The sequence below is a fragment of the Camellia sinensis genome, chromosome 4 (assembly GCF_055761805.1).
Source record: "Camellia sinensis isolate YWXY chromosome 4, ASM5576180v1, whole genome shotgun sequence".
Lineage (NCBI taxonomy): Eukaryota > Viridiplantae > Streptophyta > Magnoliopsida > Ericales > Theaceae > Camellia > Camellia sinensis.
In genome coordinates this window covers 171,121,730-171,149,196 of record NC_138964.1, presented here as the reverse complement: position 1 = coordinate 171,149,196, position 27,467 = coordinate 171,121,730, and the positions used below count along the sequence as shown (strand labels likewise).

Below are 27,467 nucleotides of genomic sequence, written 5' to 3'. Positions count from 1 at the left end.
AACACACTATAGTATTGCGACATGCGTATTTTTATTTTTTTATTTAAATTTGAAAATATGAAAAAATTGGATCTAGAGTTTGTTAAAGGCAACAACACAATGTTTTGCAATTATAGTTGGTATAGATATAGATAGATACTCCAAGGCTGTATTTAGTTTATAGATTTGGAGATGCATTTGAAAAAGGAACGGGAGAAGAAAAAATATGTGTGAAATATAGTTGTATTTAATTCACATTTCACATTCCTTTTCATTTTAGCACTATTGTTTTCTTAAACTACCCAACTGGTTAAGAAGTTTTTCTGATAGTATACCTCTCGGATACTTTCAATGCTTAACTTACTAATATTTACATTTTTCATTAACTACATAAACTTAGCAATGTAGCGTCTATGAGTTTTATTTTGGAGAATAAATTGCAGACAGTTTTATTCTAGCAAAATTGACCACTATCATTTATTCAAAATGAAAAAGTGAATACACTGTTGGAAATTTGAATGACAAGAAGAAATAAATAACCAGTAGCAACAAAACAAGAAAAATAAGTGCAGAACTTCTAAGACTTGCAATCTGTGAGATATCCCTATCCAACAGCACAAGTCAGTTCAAAAAGAAAAGCCAAATTCAGGAGCCACAACGCAAAAACTTTAAGCCATTTTTAATGTATTCCCTATATCAATCACAAACCGATATCTAACATCAGCTTTCACGAGGCGCTCCATTGCAGTATTCACGTAGTCCATCGGTATCACCTCAATGTCTGCCGTTATGTTGTGTTTTGCTGCAAAATCTATCATCTCTTGTGTCTCTTTTATGCCTCCAATGCAACTTCCAGCCACAATTTTCCTCCCTGCCATTCAAACATTGTGTATTAAGCGTTTGGAGCCTTTCGTACATATAATTTCTAATTCACAAAGCCGAGGAGCCTTTCATTATATTTTGCTCAAGAACAGTTAGGTAGCTAATTCAACCCCAAAAAATACGAGCACTCACAAGGGTGTACGTAAGCGTTGGGAGTATTTTTCTATGGTTGAACCGTATGAACGTTTGTTGTATTTTTTCTATGTTTAGAATTTGTGTACATAAAAGTGTTGTGTGCTTTTACATACATTCCTCAAAACAAATTAAATGCTTACCCATGAGCAGAGGAAAGACTGGAAGCTCAAGTGGCTTCTCTGGTGCACCAACCAAGATGAGCTTTCCATGAGATTTCAACAAACCAATCAATGGTAGAAGAGGGTGAGGTGCAGAAACCGTATCAATGATACCATCCATTGTGCCCATAACAAGCTATTACATTCGACACATCAAAACAAGAAGAAAAAAAAAGTTATCAATCAAGAATTCTCATGAACTTTTGATCATAACAAGACTCAAAGCTAATAAGGAAAAAAATGGTTACCTGCATCTGAGTTGGGTCACGGCTAACCAAAAAAGAATCAGCACCAAGCCGTTCAATAGCTTCTTTCTTCTTGTCGGGAGAGGTACTAATCACAGTCACTTTAACACCAAAAGCTTTGGCAAATTTTACAGCTGCATGACCAAGCCCACCAAGACCAACCACACCCACATGCATACCAGGCTGGTCAAGCCCAAAGTGTTTTAGAGGACTATAAGTAGTGATCCCAGCACAAAGAAGAGGTGCACAACCATCAAGAGGAAGACTGTCAGGGATGCGAATCACGAAGTGCTCATCAGCCACCATAATATTAGAGTAACCTCCATAGTTTGGGGTTCCATCATAGTAGATGGAATTGTAGGTGAATAACATTTTAGGACAATAGTTTTCTAGATCATTAGCACAATTGTCACAAGAGTGACAAGACCCAACCAAACATCCCACCCCAACTTTGTCTCCAACTTTGAATTTCTGCACCTTGCTACCTACCTCCGTTACCACACCCACTATCTCGTGCCTGCATTTGTCAATTCAAATGAAACATGTCATATCGTACTAAGTAAGGAGTTGGCAATTTTATATCGATTCATATGTTAGATTTTATTAATTAAGTGGTTAGAATTTCATCATCTAAGTACCAATTTCTATTAATGGGATGTAAGAACAATTTAGTACTGATATACCAATAGAAATTATTTATTTAAATGACATAATTTCATTTGGAATTGTTATTTTAAAAGAGAATGCCCACTAAAATGACATTTAATTATAAAAATGTCACTGTCACATAATCAAAAGAAATACATAAATAAATAAATAAGTGCAATAAACAAGCCTAATCATTATAAAAAAACACAAAGAACAAGGAAAAAAAAAAAAAGGACTATCACTACAAGAAAACACACCTTTGGCGACTAAATTTTTAGTCGCCAAAAGTCCTTTTTTAGTCGCCAAATGTCGAATTTTCACTTTCCCCGACTGAATATTTTAGTCGCCGGTTTTGTCGCGAATACATGGTCGTGAATACCTTTGGCGACTAAAAAACTGTTAGTCGGCAATGTACAGGTCTTTAGCGACTAAAGAATTTGTCGCCAATAGTCAATTCCATTTTTGGAAATTATACATTTAGCGACTAAACTTTTAGTCGCCAATAGTGAATTTTTTTTTTATTTATACATTTCTCGACTAAACTTTTCGTCGCCAATAGCCAATCTTTCGGTGACCACAGACTTTTGTCGCCAAAAGCCAATTTCAGAAAAAAAAAGAAAAGAAAATTGCCTCTACTATTCCCAAGTTTCGAACCACCAACCTCCCAACATTCTCAACCTTTACCAACACTCTCACCCCACTACACCACTACATGAATATTAATGCAACATATATTATTTATATACTATATTGATCAGTATTAATACAAAATTATTTACTAAAAAAAATAGGATAGCACTTTTGGCGACTAAATCTGAATTTTAGTCGCGAATTCTATATTTTTTGGCTACTAATTTCTGTTTTGTCGCTAAAAGAATTGAATCCCGCCTAAGGATAGCACTTTTGGTGACTAAACTGAATTTTAGTCGCCAAAACCTGTACTTTGGGCGACTAAACTGCATTTTAGTCGGCAATTCTTGACTTTTAGCTACTAAATTTTTTTTAGTAGCCAAAAAGGTTCACTTTTGGCTACGAAATTGATTTTTGTCGGTAAAACACGTATAATCGCTGACCAAACTATTTTTTAGTCGCCAAAACGTATACTTTTGGCTACTAAATGTTTTTAGTCGCCAAAAACCTTCACTTTTGGCTACTAAAATTTTTTTAGTCGTTAAAACCCCTACATTCGGCGACTAAACTGACTTTTAGTCGCTAAAACCCCTACATTCGGCTACTAAACTGTTTTAGTCGCCAAAACATTAAATACTGTTTTAGTCGCCAAAAGTGTTCACTTTTGGCGACTAATTGAATTTTAGTCGCCAATTTTGCTACTTTTAGCGACGAAAAATTTATTTTTAGTCTCGAAATCTGCTTTTTCTTGTAGTGTATATAGTGTGTTGGGTTTGAAAATTGAATTTTTTATTTTTTGTGTTTTTTTGCTTTTAGCGAATATTTTTTTTAAGTTTTAAGAATTTTTTTTTACTTTTTTAGACATGTATCTAAATAGTAAAATATTTGTGAAAAAATATTTTAAAATTTTAATAAATACACAAAAATACGAAAAATGAACTGAATTTTCATTTTTTTGTGTTTTTTTTTGTATTTTTTGGTATTTAATGTATTTTTTAAAGATTTTTTTTCCACAAATATTATACTTTTTAAGTGTTTTTATGTTAGGTGTAATTAAAAATTTAAAAAAAATTGTTTAAAATATTAAAAAAATTCATCAAAAACATTAAATACGAAAAATAAAAAAGTAGAATTTTCTAAAAATTGAAACCAATTTTTAATTTTAAGAAATAAGAAATGCATAATAGACTCAATGGACTTAGATACAAAGTAACATGTTTCAAAATTACAAATTAAAAATGAAGATTGCATTGTCAAGATATTTATACAAGTAAAATATATGTATGCATGCACGAATGCTAATATAAACAACAAACCTTTTTAGTTACAACGAATGTGCAAATATATGAATGAAGGCATCTCAATATAAATCAAATTTTATAGCTTCTTGTTTTGGGTTGAAATTGTATAGCTTCTGGTTTTAGACACAAAAACAGAGCAATGCATTGACATAACCCAACCAACCCAACTGATAATGGTCCGATTGATTTGGTTTGGTTCTTGTATTTTTTAAAAATGTTTGGAGAGAGAATGAAAGATGCATGAAGTGGTACCCAGGGAGAGAAGGATAGTTGGTGTTGCCCCATTCGTTCTTGATTGTGTGAAGGTCAGAATGACAAACCCCACAATACAATACTTTGAATGTTACGTCTTTTTCTCCGGTTGTCCTATACCACACAAAAACCCAATTAATAAAATAACATACTGCCGATTAAACACAACCATATATTATACATTAATCGAATGAAAAGAAAAAAAAAAGAAAAAAAGAAAAGTAATATACCTTCTAGAGAATTTGAAAGGAGAGAGGACACCAGATGTGTCTCTGGCTGCCCATCCCAAGGCCTCCACTGGGTGTTGTTGCTCAGCAGGTAATTTTGCCATGACAGAGAGAGAAAGAGAACAGAATGTTAAGAAATCTAGAGAGACAACAAAAAGAGGGATATGCTATTGGCTAGTGGTGCAAAGCAGTGACATGTGTTGGGTCTGTCGTTTGGGTTCCGTGGATATATATAGCAGTTGAGGACTGGAATGGGCTGACGTAGTCGATGAAATCAGCGAGACATTTCCTAGCCGGTGAGATCAGCCATTGCTAGGTTTGTTCCACGGAAAAGTATTCGAATTCCAATTATCAGTTGTCGAACAACCATAAGTTTTGATCAATGTCACATCTATGTCTTTAATTTCAACATTTAAACTTCACGTGCTCCCAACATCATTGAAAAATTATCCAGAGTTCAATGCTTCACTCTGCTAAGTTAATATTTTTTACATTATCATTTAAATCAATAATATATTTTAATTTCACCTTTTCCCCATCATGGACAAGTTATTCAGAGTTCGATGCTCAATAATATATTTTAATTTCACCTACTCTGATAAGTTAACATTTTTTAAATTATCACTTAAATCAATGAATACGTTCCAACTTTACCTTCTCCCCATCATGAAAAAATAATCCAGAGTTCAATGCTCCACTCTACAAGTTTACATTTTTTACATTATCTTTTAAATCAGTAATTTAAGATGACTTCTTCCCTACACCCCAGAGAAAGAATATATTATATGCAAGTTAAATTGTTTTTTTGAACTGACTAGTTCAGGAGATCTGACTAGTTCAGGAGATCAATCCTACTGTTCACTTGAAAGAGTCTCGATTAAAACCAAGGCTTTTGTCCTATATAAGCATGGCCACAAGAAATTATTTACACTTACGAAGTTTCAAATTTGAGACATTAGAAGAAGCATATCCCCCAAACCTCAAATCTTAACCACTAGGCCAACTCTTTAAGGTTAAGTTATAACTAATCTCACAACGAATTATGAACAAGGTTATAACTAAATATCACTTGAGATATAATCAAAGACCTCATTGGTCATTATTCATATAACAATCATAATTAACTAAATATCACTTGGGTTTTTGATTTTTTTTTAAAAATATTTTTTTATACTAAAATTCACAAAAATATAAAATAAGTTAAAATAGTTAATAGGGCAAAATATTATATCAAACTCATATTTTATTTTTTTTTCTCACAAATATCATATTAAATTATAAAAAATTTAATCATATTCTCAAACACAAAAATTTTAACTTATTAAAATAATTTATTAAAATAACTAACTTTTTAAATGAGGCGATTGTCACAATTTGGACAGTAAGAGCTGTTTAATTGGGTGGATAAGATTATTAATCATGTGACTCATATTTGAATGTATGGGATTTTGATGGATATTCGATTTTAATAAAATGAATGAATTTTTTAATTTGTACAACTAATAATGTAGCATTAACATATAATTATGATTATATATTTCTACATCCATTGCAAAATGAACGTGAACAGAATTGAATTATTTATCCAACTAATTCAACTAGATAATTAATTCTATACTAATTTTATAAATTATTAGTCGCTTCACTATTAATCTTGCTAATCAAACAATACCTGAAAATTCAATTCATATATAAAATTTATACAAAATATATTATAAAATGGATGTTGCAATAATATTATAAATATAAATTATCTTTATAAATATTTTATTTTAAAATGAAAAGTCACTATTAAATGACATTATTATGCCTTCGTTTTGGAATATGGGTTGATTTTTTGGTTATTCTAGCCTGAGGCTAAAAAACCTTATTTTGGATAAGTTTTTGACTTTTTTAACTATTGTGATGTTTTGGATGTGATGTTTTGTCTTATTGAATTTTTAGTAAATTATATCTTTTTGTGACTATTTTAACCCAAACCCTATATGGCAAACAAAGCCATAAAAATTTTGTATTAATTTTTTTATTTGTATATAAAAATTTTGTATTACTTTTTTATTTGTATATAATTACTGTTTCGTCTGTGTTCGTGAAAAAGATTAGTCATCATAAACAATTAAATAATAGGGGTGGTCCGCAAGGGCTCAGATTTTATGGACCGGATCGTTTGATGGCTTTGTGGCCAGTGGCTCATGGCAAGACCCTTTCTTCATTTATCTTTTGAATGTTAGTTTTGGAAAGTATTAGAGTAATTTGATTAGTTATAATTATAATTTTATGTGCTTTATTATCCACAGTTATCTTTTGAATGTTAGTTTTGGAAAGTATTAAAGTAATTTGATTAGTTATCTATTTATATATTATATAAAGAAAATGCGATTTCTAATTCACAAGTTCTAATATCTCAATGTTAATTTTTTAATTTGTTGATTAAAAAAAAAATCTCAACATTTATTGACTTTTTCCAACCAACAAGTCTTTTTGACTTCTCTCATACTTACTACCGCACTATTTTCAACTTCTCACACTGTGGTTAGTGATAGGATTGTAAAATTATTTTTGTAAAAAATCTAAAAAAAAAATTTGTATATTAAAAAAAAACCTAAACACAATAATAAATTCTTATTAAAAATAATAGATTGCAATTGCGAAAAAAAAAGAGAAAAAAATATACTGTACAAAAATAATTTGTATATTAAAAAATATTTTAAAGAAATATAAATTCTTATTAAAAAATAATGCAAAAAAAAAAAGAAAAAAAAATTACACTCTGCATTTCATTGAAATCTAAAAAAAAATAATTTGTATATTAAAAAAATATCTAAAACAAATATAAATTCTTATTAAAAAATAACAAGTTGCAATTGTGAAAAAAAGAGAAAAAAAATTACACTGTGCATTTCATTAAAATCTAAAAAAAATAATTTCTATATTAAAAAAATAACAGGTTGTAATTGTGAAAAAAAATAAGAGAAAAAAATTACACTGTAAAAAATAATTTATATATTAAAAATATATCTAAAATAAATATAAATTCTTATTAAAAAAAATAACAAGTTGCAATTGCAAAAAAAAAAAAAAAAAATTATACTATGCATTTCATTAATAATGCTCAAAAAATGTGCCAAGTATTTGTGTGTTGCTTGACGGATGTTTACTCTTAAATTATCAACTGAATATAGATGAAACTGAATAATTCAGTTTTAATGGCTAACAAATATTAAAAACCCGACCATTGAAGCCTAATAACTATTAATGAATAGAATTCAACAATTGAAAGGCCTCAAACCACATTTCTTTGTCTTCTCAAATGTTCCTTTTTTTTTTTTGTTTTTGGTTCATGTATTCATTCTAATATTGATGGAGAATTGGACGCGTGGAAGAGTGAGAGATATTAAAATTATATATTGAGTTATGTAATTGTTGTGACAAAAAATAAAGGTTGTCTTCCTCTTTTATGACGATTTATGTAGTTATACCTCCAATTAAAACGTCAGGTGTGCTTCTACATCATCATTGAATGTTGGTTTTATTTTTTTAGATACTTTGTCTCACAATTGTTTGTATTTTGTGTTATGAAATTTATTACATCTATGTTTGCTAAAGCTATTAGATAGACCTAATGCAAAAAGTGCAAACTATTTCAATGTTATTCTCGGGATTAAAGGTACAAAAAAAATATACACAAAAAGTGTATGAATAGACAAGATTTTTCGAAATTTGTTTGTGAGTCTCACTTCTTGAAAATCTTATAATTCATTTATTTTTTGTATTATGTTTTATGTTTGGTTTCTATACTTTATATTTATATATATATATATAGTTTTCTTTGTTTTTTGTAAAATTTTATTTTTAAAAATTAATAAATAAATAAATCATTTTCTATTTCAAACAATTTTATTTTTGTTTTTATTTTTTCTTAAAGTAGTTTTAGTTTTGGGCAATTACTTACTTTTTTTTTTCTTCTATATATTGTAATTTTGTGCATTATTAAGTGTATGATATTTTCATTAATACACTCGGAGATGCACTATAAAAGAAATATCATGCGAAAATCAAGTAAGAAGAAGAAAAATAAATAAAAAAATACGATGAATGTGGAACAAAAATCAAAAATCAAAACTCCCAAAACAAACAAGCAAACAAACAAATAAGTAGAATAGAATGTTTAATAATAGACATATAAAAATTTGCAGCAAAATTTTATAGCTTTCCTTTCTGTTAAGAAAATTCTATTTGGTACTAGCTAAATAAAATGCATTTAAAATAGTTTTTTTTTAAAAAAAATTTGAAATTAAAACTACAGTAAATTTATGTAAGCATAATTGCTAGCCTCATTTTTTTACTTAATGTATAATATTTATATTAACTACCTTTTTCAAGGTTATTTTTTTAAGTACTTATATAGAAGTAAAAAAATATCTTTAGGAATAATTTTTTTCGTAATTTAGTTATAAATTTTGCCTGTATATTATTTTTAAATTTTGAATAAAAGCAAATATGAAATAATTGATTGAAGATATGCTGCATTTGTTATATTCTTTTTTTCTGTATGCCAAAAAAAATGAAAAAAAATTTTAAAAATCACAATTCATATATATACAAATTATTATAAATACAACTCATGCGTAGCATCAGTGGAACACCAGTTATTATATAATTTTATGTGCTTTTTTACCCACAAATCCCATATTGAGAATGTCTCTCTCCGCAAGAGAAAATGACCAAATACAACCCATTCAAACCGTATCATCTGCTTGGGTAGTGTAATTAAAAACCAATCTACTGCATGATTTTAGAGCCCGTTAGGGATGTTAGTTGACCTTTTGGTTATTTTAGTCTGGGATTGAAAATCTTGTTTGTGTAAGATTTTTTGACATTTTTGATTTTTGTGAGAGAAAAAATGTAATGATTATGGCTAAAATAACCTATTTTGTCTTATATGGCTATTTTAGCCCAAATTGTCTCCCCAAACAAGCTCTACATTTGATTTCGTCTTGTTGAATAGAATTTAAAGATTTTAAATTTTATTCAAAAAATTAAGAAAAAAATTCACTAAAAACACAAAGAACAAGGAAAAAAAAGAAAATGAGAGAAAATGAGATTTTTGACTTTTTGGTATATGTTGTTGACTTTTTAATTTATTTAGTGATTTTTAACTTTTAAGTTAAAAGAATGAATTGCAAAATGAGACCTAATTAACACATTTTTTTTTAATATTTATTTATAATTCCTCCATCAGAGTGATGTCTCTACAAGAAATTGCATTTTTTGCAACGCAATAAAAATATGTTGCCAAAAGGAAAAACTTGTCGGCAAAAAATTTTGTCGATACATAGAGCTACGTCGACAACCTGTAGATAAAAGTGAGTTGGCAAAAGTTTTACCGACGAAATTATCATTGCATTAGTAAAAGTAATGCCTTTAGCGACAAACATAGTCGTCGATAAAAGCCTTCATCCATCGTCGGCAATTCACCTTGCGTCGGTAAAAGTAGTTCGAATATGATGATTGTGTAGTACTTTTCCCAACACAAATTTGCATTGGCATAAAATATATTGTTAGCAACAAAATATGAGTCGGTAAAAGTAAACTTTTGGTGGCACATTTACGCCGGTAAATGTTGCCATTTGACAAAGATTTGTTTGTCGAGAAAGCTTTACTTTTAGCAACGACAAATTTGCATTAGCAAAAAATACACTTCTAGCAACACAATATAAGTCGGCGAAAATAAACTTTTGGTAACACATTTGCTGACTAGTTATTTGTCGAGAAAGCTTTAATTTTTGGCAACAACAAATTTGCATCAGCAAAAATAATTGAAAATCATATATATTTTTTATAAGATTTACAAATTTACAATAGGCATTCCTCAAGCACAGCAGAGCTATCAACAACAAAACACAAGACAACGAAAGCTAAATAAGGCACCAAAGCCTAACAACTAAACAACATTTCCCACCAAACCAAAAGAAAACTAACAAAATAAACACAACTAATAGATTACAACAGACAGCAACATATAGAAACAGACAACAATAGACTGCAAGATACAATAGACAACACATAACGGACAGATAGCATACAGCAACACACCAGCACATAGAAGCACTGCAACACTCCAGCAGGCCAACAGTACAACATCAAAGCAACGCACGACACAAGAGCACTATAGCATGCTAGCAGCATATGTCAGCAAAACACACCAGCTCCAGTAGCACAACAACAAACTTGCACCAGCACCTATTCAAATAGCAAACCAACAAACCAGCACTAGAAACACATTTATAACCTGTTTAAGAATCACACTAACCTATTCAAGAATCACATATAATAATATGGATGTCTAGAACAGGCCCAAACAGGGCATATAAACCACTTGGGAAATGGAAACTCAACTAATGTTATTACAAACAAAAAACAATAATCATCCAAGCTATCACAAAAGAAGCCCATGGACAGTTCACATAGAAGAGCAAATCAAAATAAAAACAATATCACACACAAGCACCAACAACTGGAAGGAGCCACCAAGAAACATGAGAATAATCCAATTTCTCTGTAACCTCTATTTGTCTGTAAAATATACAAAAAAAATTATATATAACAAATAATACAAACTAAATTTAACACAGCATCATAATTATTAGAAATTGGGCGCCCATGTGGCATGACGTTTGAACCTTTTGAACCTTATCCATGTAAGTTTGAATTTGAATTCAAAACTTGTTTGGATAACTACTCATGATATCTATATCTATCATATCAACTGATATGGATAGATTGATATATATGGTTATATGTCTGATTATATATTTTATATAATATATTGATATCACGTACGTTATGTGGTTTTTACCCATAACCTTGTTTCCTAAACTCTCTCTCTAACTCTCTCCCATGAAGAGAACGATCTAGCCTCTGCAGTGTGACTGTGTGGGTGATACTCATATTCTGGTATCACTCCACTGCTGGGTGTTTGTTGTTCGCATTTTAGAAGCATGTGATTACTCACGAGATTCTTCGCTTTAGGTTCTATCACCTCAAGGTATGATTTGAATTTTTTTACCCGCTGGTTAGATTTCAATGAAAAATGGAGACCCATTTTATATATTCGAAACTTTACATGCATGATGGTTTTACATGCTTTAATTTCAGTCTGCAAATCTTACATATTTAGAATCCTTGTTTCGAGACCATCGAAACCATATATTATTTGTTAGATTTGGATTTACGGTTAATGAGATACATCAAACCTTAATTTGGGTTCGTTTTATTTTTTTGGTGGCTTGAGGAGGAAGATGAAGTGCAGGATTTTTGCACTTCCACTTTCATTAGAGAGAGAGTGTAATACACCTCATCTTTTATGTTCATTAAATGTCTTTTTTGAGACCACAAATGTTTTTATTTTGGAAAATGGAGTCCGGAAGTACCAAAATTGGACCAAAAAACACCCCGGAAGGCGCCATGTGAGCCTCACGCACCAAATGACGTCGTCAGCGGCTGCCACGCGTTACCACGTGCCAGGCCCGCTTCCTACGTGCTGCCATGCGCGCACTGTCTGCGTCGTCCACGCGTACGACTTGCACCCTTCCACGAGCGTGTTAAGCCGAGCCGCTTCGAGCCGCGCCACGTGAGCTACCACATGCGAGCCGTGCACTGAGCGGCACACCAAGCCGAGCCGCTCCATTTTCCGCGTTGGCTTGGCTGGTTTAACGGCTGGGTGTAAGGGTCTGTTTGTTTGTTTTTTTTGTTTTTTTTTTTTAAATCTAGAATTGTGTTAAATGGTCATAAGTAATTCGTTATAGCTTTGTTTTAAGCGTGGTTGGTGCTGTTAGACTCAGAATTAAATTTTCTATCTTCTGTAAAATTTTCAAAATTTTATGAAAATAAAAAATATTTTTCCTGAAATAATAATTCATTATTTCTACTATAAAATGCTTCTGGTGTTGCGTGATTAAGTTTCTGGAGCTGAAATTTTTACTGTAGGCCACTGTAATGGTTTACTATTTGCTGGTATGATTGTTGTATTTTTCCAGATTCTGGAATATTTATTTATGATTTCATGTGTGTTCATTAATTATTTAAAATTCTAGAAAATACCAGAAAATTCCAAAAAATTTTAGAAGTGATATACTTTCTATTATGGCATAATCTGATTATTAAATATAACATATTGTTGTTTTTGCCTAGAGTTTCTAATATGTTATGATTCGAATAGCATGATTAATTTTTTTATTTATTTAAATTCCATTATTAATTGTAACATAGCATGTGTTGATTGTGAATCTACATTATGATGCTATTGTATGGAATTAGAATATTTTATCATGTTTTTAGACATGCCATAGTCAGTGGGAGGTTGTTCGATTGAGAGAAATCTTTGTAGATTTACTCCCGAAAACTAATATTTTGCGCATAAATAAAATAAAATTAAATTTTGGATAATTGTCACCTGTGGTGCAAGAGATGATTACGAGCATAGTGGATTTTCGATCTTGTGACTTGTGTAATATTGTCACTATTTAATTTAGATTTTTGCGGAAAAATTATATTATGCTAATCAAATTAATCCCAATGTGAATTTCTCTCTAAATTGACTTAGCTTATAGAAGTTAATTTGGTTGACCTAGACTTAGTAGAGATGTTCAAATGTGAACAATGTAACCCTATTCTTTAGATGAGCAAAAGTCTTGGAGACTTTAGGTCAGACCTTAATTGAGCCAAAGTAAGGAAACATGACTCAAAGTTGCTGTGGTTTTGTTGCCTTGTTTGGCACAATAAAAACTAATGTGTGCGCTATGGTTAGCGGCACGCTACGTAGTTTTGGTTGGCGAGTTTTGGAGTTGTGAAATTAGTAAGCCCTCAATAGATCTATATATGATCTTGACTATTGAGCTGTGTGGATTGACTTTGTAATTTGACTTGTAATGATGTTGCATCATTGGAAGAAGTAACATTCAAGAGTCACGTCATCCAAGAACTGCGAGCTTAAATGAATTAGTCATTAAGTGTAAGATGAGTAGCCAATATGAGTAGTGTTTTGCTCTCTATCCAACTGTTGGCAGTGGATGGAGCAAAATTTCATGCACTATAATAGTGTGCATTAAAGTATCACTTGAAGTTAAAAGATTAGCGCTTAGTAGTAGAAAAATCTATTAATACTAAGTGAAGAGAATAGCGCCAAGTGGCTGCAAAATCTATTAACATTGCCAAGTTGTATAAGTTTGGACACTTACTGTTTCCACACTTGAGTGTGAGACATGAGGAGGTGCTTCTTTGTATGGTTCCTTAGCTAGGCTAATGTTTTTGAATAATGTTTACCACTAAGAGCAAACGTTGCAGCATAGTAATGAAAAGGTCAACGCCGACAAGGTTGTTATGACTCTAAGAATTTGACGCATGGCTTGTGAGAGCATTGTGTTGAATTAGACTCTTTAGCCTAATTCGCGCTTAAGTTATTTCAGGAGCTGTCATAGATTGATAGCTTATTCTTTCCTTCTTGTGGATAGTAGAATTAATTGCAAGTAACTATGAAACGAGAAACAAAGATGGCAAGAGGAGCATCGCCATCTTTCAACTAGATGCAGTAAAGTGTATGGAGAATAAAATTGACTTGAAGGTGCAGGGGATTAGCACTTACTAGTTAAATTTGTGACTTAAGCGCACTTGATATCTCCGTGACATCCTTTTATGATCTAGTGACATGAATTAGTCGTGAGTCATTACTTATTTGGGCCTAAACCTTTTAAACTTGTCTTCGAGAACTCACACATTAGAATGATTGGAATTAGTCGGTGGTTTGTTATACTTAATCACATTAATGAGAAGATGACATGGATGGTTTGAGTAGGCCCTTTCAGGCCCACTCGCTTGTGACATCCTGCTCTCATATGAATGTGTAACTTTGTTCACAATGGTTGCGCACAAGTAAGTAGGAAAGTCGTAAAAGGTCATTCGTTTTGGCGCATTTAGTCCACTATAATATTTGTGACTAGATATGTGTAAGGGTATGATAGCTAAGCCTCAATCTTGACACATTTATAGATTACGATACGCATCTGAGTCAAGACTATTTGATCTCCCATAAGTCAAAAGTTTTAAGATAATTTTTGACATTTCACATATGAGGTTGAGATCAATTAGATAACAACTTTCGTGCTTTTAGTTTTGACCAAGGTGGCGAGTATCTATTTGAGTTATTTTAGAAAACTCTGTGAAGAGAAATGGATTCTTAGAAATTGATTATTCCTAGTACTCAACAACACAATGGTGTAGTAGAGATAAGGAATTAAATATTGTTAATGTTAGGTGGATGATGGCGCAAAATGTTTCCCAATTGGGAATTGCACTAGTTTGTTGCCTATATCCCTGACTAAGTGCCCTCTATATCAGATTTTACACTCCATTTGAGTAATGGGTTAGCGGAGAGCCATCTATGGACGATCTGTAACCGTTAAGCAGCTTATCCTTATCTTACTTCTCATAAGGTTGCGAAGTTAAGACCTAGGGTTCTATAGCACATTATTGTATGCTGTCTTGTAAACACATAGGGTCATGTGGCGCATTATTGTATGCTGTCATGTAAACCCTCCGGGTCATGTATATATAGGTAAGCAGCTTTGTGGTAGTATAACTAAGTCACATAAAGTTTTCTTAGTAAAGGTGACGTGAATAGAGTTTTGGAACTCTATAAGATAGAAAATTCTAAGCATAGCGCTTTTATGTAGCCTAGTTAAGAATGGAAAGAAATTTCCAATATCCTAGAGATAGTGGAAGCGATGTGCCTACAAGTGGATTACTCCATTAGAGAAGAATACTCTACATTTTTTGTTGCGTGGTAGCAAATGTGAAAATTTTTCACGTCATCACTGGGTGAGTGAGAGGGAAACATTCATGATTGCTCCACAAGATGATAAAGAGCCTAGGATAATGCCAAAGGCTCTAGTCCCCTGTTTTTAGAAAGTGGATCAACGTGGCGCAGTTTAAGACAAAGTCTTTGAGGATTAACCATTTCTATAATTTGGTTGCCTTTCCATTATGATGCGAAACTGTTCTAAAGTTATGCGCAATTTGGATAGTCATTGTTGAGGCATAAGGCTCGCTAGATACCGAAAAGTCGCACCATTGAGAAAAGTGTAGACCATGAGAAGACTTCCTCTTGCGCATCCAGAATAAACGCAAATTGGTCACCAAAATATCTTTAGAGAGGTTATTGTGCAAGAGGTAGTGATCTTGAATCACTTCATGTGAGGCGCACATGGTGGATTCCATTGTACATACTTATCGCAAGAGGTGCTGATAAGGCTTATGTTTGGAGTCTAGAATTGCGCAAGCTGTGGTCGAGTTTTTTTATAAAAATCGATCACTTATTTGTTATGAGATGATGGGATGTTGACACTATTATGGTTTGTGTCATAATGATTAGCATGTGATGATGTCAGCAGGCAAGATTGGCTCACTCACACAAGCAATCGCCCTTGGCGCTTAGAAGCGAGCAAGGATGAGACTAGTGGTTTATTTTTATTTAGAGCCAAGAAAGGCTTAAATTATCCGCTATGTATGTCTCCTTGGTTACAACCAAGATAAGGTCGTGATAAGGACCAAACATGGATGTTTGTACCCACTTTCCATGTTGTGCTTGTTATGATTAGCCAGATGCGAGATCACATTTGGCGCCTGGAAGGTGAGCAAATAGAGAATTTGGGTTAGGCGCTAGAAAGCGACTAGACTAATATCTGTATAGTGTATCGAGTATGACGTCACTTTTTTTGGAAGAGTTACTCCACCGTAACATGTATTCATACTACATGTGCTTGGCGACCGAGTAATGAGGTGAGATAATGGATCCCTGTTTCCTCACCGTGTGAGTCTTACGTGTCATTATTGATATGACTTTCATTTATGTACCCTTTTGTGACTTTTGACTATGTCATAAGGTAAGGGGTTGATGTTCTGCTACTTTGATATGTTGTCTGCGGTCATGTATGATTCGGCCTTAAGGGATATCACTGGGAAAACGGTCAATCCTAAACTAAATGGTATGAGAGCAAAGGGAAGATCATCTAGTATTACACCACTGTTGTATATTCATTGCTGGCAACTCACATCGCTCTATATGAGAGGCAGATTGAGTGTGAATATATTGCAAGAATTGAGAGGGTCAAACATGCTCTTTTCGAGGGATTAGAGATGTTTTTTGGACCGGTGTAATTAGATGGGTCTGGGGTATATGAGACATTATTTCTATTTTTTGGGTTGATGTCTCTATGCTGGCTCTTTTTTGAGTTTCTAGTATAGAGCTTCCACATGCAGGTGTTTCTCAGCAGTCGCACGATTCATTGGCTAGGATGTGATTATTTAATATTTGGGGAGATTGAGATAGAGATGTGGCTGTGTCATGCCAACTCATGAGCGAGTGGGAGATGTTAGAAATTGGGAGCTCATGTGGTATGAGCTATGAACCTTTTGAACCTTATCCATGTAAGTTTGAATTTGAATTCAAAACTTATTTGGATAACCACTCATGATATCTATATCTATCATATCAACTGATATGGATAGATTGATATATATATATATATATATTTATATATCTGATTATATATTTTATATAATATATTGATATCACGTACGTTATGTGGTTTTTACCCATAACCTTTTTTCCTAGACTCTCTCTTTGATTCTCTCCCATGAAAAGAACGATCCAGCCTCTGTACTGTGACTGTGTGGGTGATACTCATACTGTGGTATCACTCCACTGCTAGGTGTTCATTGTTCGCATTTTTAGAAGCACGTGATTTACCCACGAGATTCTTCACTTCAGGTTCTATCACCTCAAGGTATGATCTGAATTTTTTTACCCGCTACGTTATATGCTTGTTTTACAATAACAATTAGCAATGTAACCAAATTAATATCAAATGCATTTTAATATTTCAAATTTTATTCAAATATCCAACAATACTAAACATAAGAATCCTAAAATGTATCTAACTATATCCATAAATCCCAAACATAATAATTCCTAAAAGTATCTAAATATTCAACAAAATAACCTATAAAATGAAACAAAGAAAAATAAAATGAATGCCTACGTGCAAAATGACAAATTATCATATCTTTAATGACCATATATATCACTACTGAACCACGAACATCCGTCACCAACCTGTGAACAAAAGGATAAAAACATGAGTATTTTATCAATGCATTAACTTCAAAAATAATATACAAATATAGTTAAAATTAATTGCATTAATTAAAGTTATTTCATTTTTAAGTGTAAAAACATGAGTAATTCATCTTTTTTTGAATTAGTTAAAAATTGAGCCTAATTTCCAAACCAAAAGTTTCGTGCTTATATCATGAGTTTCTACAAGTCACTTTTGTCCTTAATAAGGTGCTCAAACCAATTCTTGGGCATTTTCATGATTATTAAATGGTTTTCCCTATTTTAAAATGTGGCTTGGCCTGTGTTAAACTGGTCTGGTTTGGTGTCTCATATTGCGAAATCTATTAATGGTAACTCACTTGGCTCTATTATCTTTAGGCTTGATCTTACCTGCACTATTTACCTTATTTGGCTTGAGAGGAATAATAGAGTCTTCACCAAAGAAAAAATTCCTGAAGAAATCATTGGTTTGAACAGCTTTAATATGGTTAGATTTAGAGTACTGTCACTTAAAAATTTGGAAACGAATCCAAATGATGCATGGTTTTTAGCTACTTGAAGGTTGCCCTCATTTATCCTCTGTGCAGATCCTAATTGATGTTTTAGTAGGTGTATCTAACAGTTTCTACAGGTCGCCCTGGCCTCATTTGATTACTAGTATACCTAGTTATGGTGCTTGGAGCAGATGTTTGAAGCATTGAGTTGAAAGTGAAGTGTTACCTATACTCAGGGTTGAGTGAATGTGAGCCATTATATGTCATTATACATGTTTTCCCTAACAGTTTGCTATGTAGGTTATTTGTTGGCCTTTCTCTTTAGGGATTGTGGATTAAGTGTGGTGTGAGCATATAGTTAAAAGGTGGGCAGTTGTGAGCTTGTGGGTTAAGAGATGTAAATAATCATAAAGGAGTGTCCCTAACCTTTTCTTGTAGGATTAGATCTATGCTGGTACGTTAATAGGGAATTCTTTGGTGTGGGCCTAGTGATGAGAGGATATAGGAGTGTCTTGTAATACTAGAACACTGGGCAGTGTAATTATTTTTGGTTTCTTTTTAGCCTTCTCCTACGGGCTATGTATGAGTTATTTTGGGTAGTGTAATTATTTTTGGCTTTTGTTTGGCCATCTCTTACTATTGTTGATTATGGAAGCTCAGCTTGGATGTTTGGGTTGCTCCAGTTGCTGCTAGTTTATGTTGCTATATTATCATTTTGGTGCTCCTGCTTAACTAGGCTTGTTAAGGTTTGTTCATCTCCTCCCTCCAACTTGGATGGGGGTTATGAACAGGTCTATGATGTTTGCAGCCTAGGTAGTCCCTTACTAGTCCAGTTGGTGGTTTTGTTTTCATTAGGGCTTGTTTATGTATAGTTTTTGTTAGGGCCTGGGGTATGTCCCTTGTAAACTTGTTCAGTTGTGTTGTTTTATATTATAACTTATTTCCCCCCAAACAAAGAGTTCAAAAAATGCAAGTTTGAGCTTAATTTTGAAATCAGGAGTCTAGTGCTTGTTCCATGAGTTTGTGTAAGTCACTTTGGTCCTTACTAAGTGTTTGAACTGATTATTGGGTATTTCTGTGGCTAATTCAAATTTTTGGTGATTTTCTTCATAGAGTTTTGTAACCTATTTTCATACCTAAAGTGTTATGTTTTAGATTGTTATAGAAATGTATTACATGTTGTAAGACTGTTATCTGTATACAATTTGCCTAGATCAACAGTTGATTCTTGGTTTTTTTAGTAATGGAATTTACCAGAATCCATTTTGAAGCTCCATATATCCAGCTATGGGAGGGCTACTAAGTGATAGGAGTTTCTCTATATGAGAATTGAATGAAGGGGAGCAGTACACTATGTGTTTTACTAACTGTTTGTTGTGTTGTGTAGATGTTGTCCATGGAACTTGAAGATATTCTAAGGGTTGAGTGTTGTGAGCCACATATCTCAATGCTACATAATATTAGAAATGAGAGGTCACATGGTGGGTTGAGTGGCACTAGCCTTCACCTATTTGTTGCTAAATGGTTGGTGCTACCTATGTGTTGGTAATACTTAAAGCTCCCTTGCCAGGATCATTTGAGTCTCAACAAAATGGCACTCTTCCTTGGTGGTGGCTACAACCAATACATTTCCATGGAAGGAACTACTGTGATATCAACATTGGTTATTCTTGCTGCTGGAGTTTGACAAGAAGTGGAATCATGGAATGGCTACATCTTGCGCCCTCTTGCTGATCTACTATGGCTATACTCTGTTGTTATTTTCTTATGTTATTACCTTATGTCTAATATCTTTAATATCAAAAAATGTTTATTTTATTTTGCTTATCTTGGTGGGTTGTACTAGGGAACTGTGGAGTCTGCCATTAGTGGTGGTGTATATAGTCTATGTAGCAGGGACCAGTTGGCCTTTACGGTTATTTTTTATTTTGATGCTGCTGGTTGCTGAAGTCCCAGGCCCTAGGTTTTCTAGATTTTTTAGAGTTATGTGCATGTTGAAATTTCTAATTCATTGGTTAAAGTGGAACAAACTACATTGCATGAAGGTTGCCAACTTGTTTTTCTTGAGGAAACATGTGCCAATGGCAACAAAGGAGCATTAAAAATATGAAAACTTTAATTTTCTCTCTTCTATTTTATTTCAGCTCAATCTAGCAGAAGTGTTTTAAAGGATTGATACATGCACATCTGTTCCATTTTGTTTCACTTAAACATATGTAAATCCCTTCGTTTCACTTTCACAAGCATTATAGAATATGAATAGCCACATAGAAATTGTTGGGTATGTATGCAAACAACATTCCTTGTGAAGGGATTCAAATATATGGTGGAGACTATAGCTAATTTAAAAAATAAGATGAGAAGTCCGAGAAAATAAACATGATAGTTTTAAGCCAAGTAACTATAAAGAAAATTGTTTACATAAAGCACAATAACATATGTGAAAAGAGAGAAGATTCTAAAGCATACATTTATCAACCAGTCAATGAAAGGTAAATCTCAGAATGCCTCTGGGCATTAGAAATGATACAGATTAAGTTATAAGATGACATAAGAAGACTTCATATAGAGTAAGGAACAATGCTATGTACCCTAATGTATTGATGTTTGTAACCTTACAACTTTTTAAGAGAATTAAGACCCAGGCCTAAAGGTAGAGAACCTCCCAACAAATTATAACTTAAGTTCTTGCAATTGAAAAGAATGTTTCCAAATGGTTAACGCGATCTGGAAGTGCACAAAATTAACATTTAGAGAAGCAAAGAAGTATGCAACAGAATAAAATTTGACATAGAAAACAAAGAAACATAGTTGGAAATCAAAGAAATCGATTAAAAAGACTATTTTTAAAGAAAATACAAATGAATAAATTGGTAATGCAAATTTTAATTTTTCGTTCTACTTAGAACATTGAAGAACCATCTATATATTACTCAAGCCAACAAAATACACCATCATTGGAAATTTGAAAATATAAATCATAAACTATGAAGAAATGACTTGATGAGTACCTGCTATGTGTTAGGGAAAATATATGGTTCCCCACTAGTAAATCAAGCAATGGGAATAAAACCTAATATGGAAAAATTAAATCAATAACGAAACAAGAATTTTTACGTGGTTCCCTCAATGTGAGGTACGTCTACGAGATCAAAATCCGATTCCACTATCAATCAAAAAGTTTCCAAACGATTACAAACGAGACACGAATGGTCTCACAAAACCACCCTTATGTGAATTCCAAATAATCACAAATAATCAAGAGCAAAAACCCCACCAAATAGATGAACAAAAACCTTCAAAACAAAATTATAGAAGACGCAAAATATAGCGATCCCGATATTCCCTGTTGTTATTGAACCGTAATCCGGACTCGGTTCCGTAGATTTGTTGTTGTTGTCTCATTCTCTTTTCTGTCCCTTACTCTTTATCTTAGAGTTTTGGGTTGTGTTGGACTTGTTGGGTGATGTTGGTTGTGTTTTAAAACCTAGAATCTTTGCCCAGTTTTTTGACCTCTCCGCTCGAGCGGGGGTTTCGGCACTCGAGCGGGAAAATCACCTTCCCAGTATTTCCTCTGTAGTGTTGGACGCTCGAGCGTGAGGTTTGACGCTCAAGCGGGAGTTTGTGTGAGACGCTCGAGCGGGGAGTTGGACGCTCAAGCAGGGGCTTGTTCTGCAAAACTTCTGGATGGTTGTATCCGCCGCTCGAGCGGGGTTTTTGGCGCTTGAGCGGGAGTCTGTGAGTGAGGCTCGAGCGGGGGTTTCCACGCTCGAGCAGGGCGACCTGTATAACACACCGAGATTCAGCCTTTTGAATCACTTTTTGATTTCCTTTCTCTCTCTTACTTTTCCGAAAAAGCCATTGGAGAGCACCTCACTCTAAAACCTAACTTCTCTCTTAGGATTGATCTAGCTAGAGTGTTTTCCTCACCTTGGGCCTTTGCAAGAAATGTGTTGATCGTCGAGGGCTTCGTCATGATCCAAGAAATTTGGGATTTGGAGCACTTTGATTTCGGGTCATCTTCTCCATTTGAGTTCTCCATTTGAGGTAGGGATTTCCTTGTTCTTTTTCAATACTTCGTCTATAGATAGACATGTGGTAGTTTTGTATTGCATGAAAACCATACCTATGTTGGGTTTGTTTGAAAATCATGAGGGAACCTAGAGTTGGTTGATTAAAAATGGATTTATTGTCTTTGGGTGTTCATTGGACTATTTGTGGCGTGAAATAGCATGTTGTTGTTGAAATATAGAAAAGCCCTAATTTATATGTGTCATGATGAATTAAAAGAGGGAGAAAAACCCTAACTTAATGTTTATGATTTAATTTGCATAATTAATTTGGAAGGTTATGGAAGGAATGGAATTGATTTTGGGAAAATGAGAAAAGTGTTTTTGGAATAAGTGGTGGAACATATTGATTTGGAAAATTATGAAAGTTGATTCTGAAAGTGAAGAATGAAACTTTAACTCTATGTGAGTCATAGAAAATAAATATGGGAATTGGATTGTTGTATCATGCGCGTCGAGTGTACACATTTGGGGGAATAAATTGTAACTACCATGCTTGGGTTGTTAATGGGTTTGTGATCTCATGATAATTGAGTCTGTTAATAGATGTACAATATATTTGCATCTAGAGGTTTTGTCTTTGGTCATCGGTGGAGGATGACATGGTTGGGTTGAATTGTCGTGTATGCATTATACCATTGTTAATGGAACATCGTATGTGATGAATTATTGAGATACATTATATATGTATGCTTGCTTGGGAAGAGGTAGTCATGTGTTCATATACTTTAACACATTGTTTGTATCCAGATGGTTTATGTATATGTGTTATACATGTTGGTTGTGCCTTGTTGCATTTGGTTGGTGGTGTTATACCTTGCGCTAATAATCAGAGGTACCGTGACCTTCCAGCTAGCGCCTGGAGAACTGTCTGCGCTAATAATCGAAGGTACCATACCCCTCCAGCTAGCGCCTGGTAAACTGGCTTGTTGTTGTAAAAGGTATATTGTTGGCTTACTACGCACATAGCTAGTAGAGCGAAGTTGGTTGTAGTTATTTCCGTATATCTTTGGCTTACTAAACTCATAGCTAGTAGAGCAAAGTGGGATTGTTGTTGTTTCGTTGTAACTGAAAATATCATGGATTTTGATTGGTTACAGTTCGGAGGACCGAGTTACTCCATTGGTTGATTGTATACACGTTGGTGGTTTGTAAATTTATATTTTTACAAAGATATGCATGTATAGTTATGATAGTAATGGAAACGAACCAAAATGTCTTTTTGTCTTTTGGAAAGTGTGGAGGAGAACGTATGTTTTAAAGATAAACATGTTTGAAAAGGTACATCTGAGTATGTATAGGAAATGGAAGAGAGTATCGGGCTTAGTGTGATTACTTCCTAAGTATTTGTTAATGTTATGACAGATTGAGAACGGGGGTTAATGAAAGGAAAAAGGAAAGACAAACCACTTGTAGCGTTGAATGAAACGGTTGTTTTCGAGAAAAGTTCATACATATATATTTTGTATAAACTGTCACATTACTATTCTAGTATGAGAATGAGTGTTCATGATCATAGCTATCTGTAAGTTGTTATTGTTGAGGATCATGTTGAGTTCCCTACTGGACTATATGTTCATCCCACGTTGTTAAATCTTTTTCAGGTATTAAGCAGGTTGAGCTGCAAGTTTGGGATCTACTTGTTTACTGGCCACGGGGCCTCAGTTATGTTGGCGGAATGCCATTGTTGTAAAAGGGTTACACCCTTCTTCTTGTACCTTAAGTGATGTAAGCCCAAGGGCAATTTATTAAGTATGCTCATGTAATATTTACTTTGCATACGAATGAGAGTATCGTTAATCACTTCTACGGATTGAATATATGAGTTTATTTCCGCATGTTATCCTTGTAATTGAATTAAGCTAATGAATTTGGTAATGACTTCGAGTAATAAAAAGTGGGGCGTTACACAAAATAATATTCCAAATCAGCCGAATATATACACAAATAATGCTTCAAAGCATCCAAAGAATCCCCAAGCACCAGCCGAAAAATGACCAATCCTTACAGCAGCCACCAATTGAAAATCTATACACCAAGCACTATGCATATACCAAACCCACCGAATTGACTTAGCCGCTGCCTCCTAGCAAGTATATATAATACCAATTGTGAACTCTTGGGCTTTTTGTCAAAACCTTAGTTGCCACCAAACAAATTATTAAATACCTATTGGGTCTCCAAAGGTTAGATCTAATATATTAAAAATATATTATAACCAACACCAAATCAAATTAAATTTTTTTAATAAACTAATTAAGTCCCATATCCCCCTAAGGAGGTATACCCAACACTCTGGCAGCGTAATAAAGAAGACGCTACCATGCTATGAAGTATGGACACTGTTAGGTTTTATTTCTTGGCAATCCCGTTTGACAAAACTCCTTTGAGTTATAATTTTATTCGCATTTTTATTTTCAGTGAGGCGATGAGTGTTTAGATGCGAATCCAACCCGAATTGTGCTTTTCAGAGAAGTTTGTGTTGATAAAGCTTTCAAGATTGCCACTTCGCTGATTATGACGGGGATCGAGCTGCCCGGTCAGCTCGCGGGGGTCCAGGGGGCAGCGCCCCTTGGCGGGTCCGGGGCAGCGCCAGTCGATCATGTTTTATTTTTCCAGATTTTCCAGTTTTGGCCTGTCCGCTCGAGCGGGACATCGGGCGCTCGAGCGGGGATTGGAAGCTCTCAGCATCTCTGCAGTCGCCTGTAAAAATACTGGAAGGTGTGATTTTACGCTCGAGCGGATTCTCCTACACTCGAGCGCATCTCTGTTTGTTCGCACGCAGTTTTTGGTCAGTCCGCTCGAGCGGGCTGTGTTGAGCTCGAGCGGAGATCGCGGGACAGATTCTATAAATTTGCTTATTGGGTCAGATTTTGAGGTGAACCTCTCCAGATCTTCTTTTTGGTTTCTAGGGTTTATATCTGGGGATACTTTGGGAGTTTTCTTTGATGTTTTTATTGAGTATTCAACTCATGATCTAAAGAGAGTACATCAAAGGTTTGTTTTGTTCTACAAAAGAGAGAGTTATTCTTCAGTTGTGGATTCTGAAGAATTCGAGCCTGAAGCTTTGGTGGAATCCGGAGTGGCTCATCAGAAAGACAATTCCGTGGTGAAGATGGGGTTGGAAGAGGCACATAAAGGTTGGTTCAATTAGGCGTTGTGGATTCGCTAGGTAATTGAGAGTATACCTGTGTAATTCCTTTAATTCTTCTTAGTGGATTGTCTTGTGGCTGTTGCCCGTGGTTTTTTGATCACAGTTGGAGGTGTCCAATTGTGGTTTTTTCCACGTTAAATCACTGTGTCTCTTTGTCTTGATTGTTTGATTGGGATTGTTATATTCTGCTTAAAATTGTTACATAATCACAAATCAACATCTAGGGGATTTCTAGTTTTTTCAATTGGTATCAGAGCGGGTCGTTCTATTTTTTTAAAAAAAATATTTTCTTTTAGAACGAGATCTTGTTTGATTTGTGATAATGGATACAATTCGTGAAGGAAATTCTATGGTTCGACCACCCCTACTTGACGGATCCAATTATCCTTTTTGGAAAGCTCGGATGAGATCTTTTTTAAAATCTATTGATGAAAAAGTTTGGCAATCCGTCATGAATGGGTGGACTGAACCAACAATTACTGTTGATGGAGTTACAATCCCCAAACCAATTGATCAGTGGGACACAACTGATTACCAAAATAGTAGCTGGAATAGTAAAGCTATCAATTCTCTCTTTTGCGCTGTCACACCTGAAGAATTTAGTCGTATTTGTAATTATGAAGTCGCAAAAGAGGCTTGGGATATCTTACAAACTATTCATGAGGGCACTCCTTCTGTTAAACGCTCAAAACTTCAAAGGCTCACATCTAGTTTCGAAAACCTTTCAATGAAAGATAGTGAGACCTTTGATGAATTTTATGCGAAGTTGAGTGACATTGTAAATTCCAGCTTCAATTTAGGTGAAAAAATTCCTGAATCCAAAGTTGTGGGAAAAATTTTGAGATCCTTGCCCGATCGGTTCCAACCAAAAGTTACGGCTATTGAGGAGGCTCAAGATGTTGACAACCTCAAGCTGGATCAGTTGGTTGGAAATCTCCAAACTTATGAGGCACACAGGAATTTCAAACAGAAACAAAAAGATATTGCTTTTAGTAGTGCTCATAAAGTTAGAGAGGATTCTGATGAGGATTGTGATATAGATTCCAAGATTATGGCTGCTTTTGTTAAACAATTTAAAAAATCTTTTTTGAAAAAGAATCCTAATCTTTTGGAATCTACTCATTCTCATAAGTCTAAAGGCAAAGATAAACTCAAAATTAATTCGCTAGCCAAGAAGGAGAAAGGAAAGATGCAAGGAAACTCTGAAAGACTCCAATGCTATGAATGCCAAGGATTTGGCCATTTTGCTCAAAAATGCCCCACTCGTTTGAAGAAGAAGAAAGCCCTTGCCATCACTTGGGATGATGAATCTGAATCTGATGAAGATGAAAGTGAGAATGAAGGTCAAGGCGAAGAGGGTCATAAACAATTTCTTGCTTTCATGGCGGCTTCTGAAGCTGAAGGACAAACAGATTCTCCAAAGAGGTCAGTTGAGAATATCACTGATGATGAATCCTCGGAGAGCGATCATGAAGAGCTTGAGCAAGCTTATGAAAAGTTGTATAAGGAGTCTCTTAAGTTATTCAAATTGAATGACAAACTCACAAAGAAACTCAAAGCATGTGAATGTGAGAATGTCAAACTTAAGGAGGAGATTTCCAAGGCTAGGATCAATGCCATCAAGATAGCTGATGATCAACAAGTTCTTTGTGCAAAACTGTTGACTTGTGAGACGGAGAGGAATGAGCTACTGCAAACCCATGTCATGTATGAAGAAAAGGTTGAATCTCTCGAGATGTCACAAGTTGCTTTGGAAGAACTAATGGTCAAGAAAGAGGAAGAGCTCAAGTGTGCTATGGCTACCATTGGTCTTTGGAACAAAGGATCAAAGACTTTGGAGGATATCATTGGGTCTCAACAAATGAGTTGTGACAAGAGTGGCATTGGCTTTAGTGGTAAGAAAGAGCAAAAACAGATTGCTTCCTCATCTTATGATACAAGAACTCAAGGAAAGGGAGGACAAAAGATTCAACAAGATGAAAGACTTCTCAAACTCCCTAGAGTTGGTAAGGTAAAAGAAAAGAAGGTACACCCTGTTTTTATTTGTCATCATTGTGGTATGCATGGTCATATTCGCCCTTACTGTTATAAGTTGCATGGGAGAGTGCCTCAAAAGGG

The 27,467-nt window shown here is 34.0% G+C and overlaps 2 protein-coding genes across 2 annotated transcripts in view; both read right to left on the bottom strand.

Annotated features, from left to right (window-relative positions):
- The window catches only part of LOC114269193 (coniferyl alcohol acyltransferase-like), a 218,683-nt gene that overhangs the window by 43,497 nt on the left and 147,719 nt on the right, over nt 1–27,467 (bottom strand). The window lies entirely within an intron of this gene.
- On the bottom strand, nt 427–4,859 carry LOC114302967 (putative mannitol dehydrogenase). Its single transcript, XM_028248088.2, has 5 exons — nt 4,461–4,859; nt 4,231–4,344; nt 1,403–1,916; nt 1,137–1,290; nt 427–850 (listed from the first exon to the last, which is right to left on the bottom strand). The coding sequence occupies exons 1-5, from the start codon at nt 4,559–4,561 to the stop codon at nt 648–650; spliced, it is 1,086 nt and encodes a 361-aa protein (XP_028103889.1). The 5' UTR covers nt 4,562–4,859; the 3' UTR covers nt 427–647.

What these genes read in the sequence shown, in the direction of transcription:
- LOC114302967 (XM_028248088.2), bottom strand. Translation starts at nt 4,561, where the DNA reads ATGGCAAAATTACCTGCTGAGCAACAACACCCAGTGGAGGCCTTGGGA. An exon ending in CCTTTCAAATTCTCTAGAAG is followed by an intron (nt 4,345 to 4,460) that starts GTATATTACTTT and finishes TGTGTGGTATAG; the next exon opens with GACAACCGGAGAAAAAGACG. An exon ending in AGTCTTTCCTCTGCTCATGG is followed by an intron (nt 851 to 1,136) that starts GTAAGCATTTAA and finishes TTTGAATGGCAG; the next exon opens with GGAGGAAAATTGTGGCTGGA.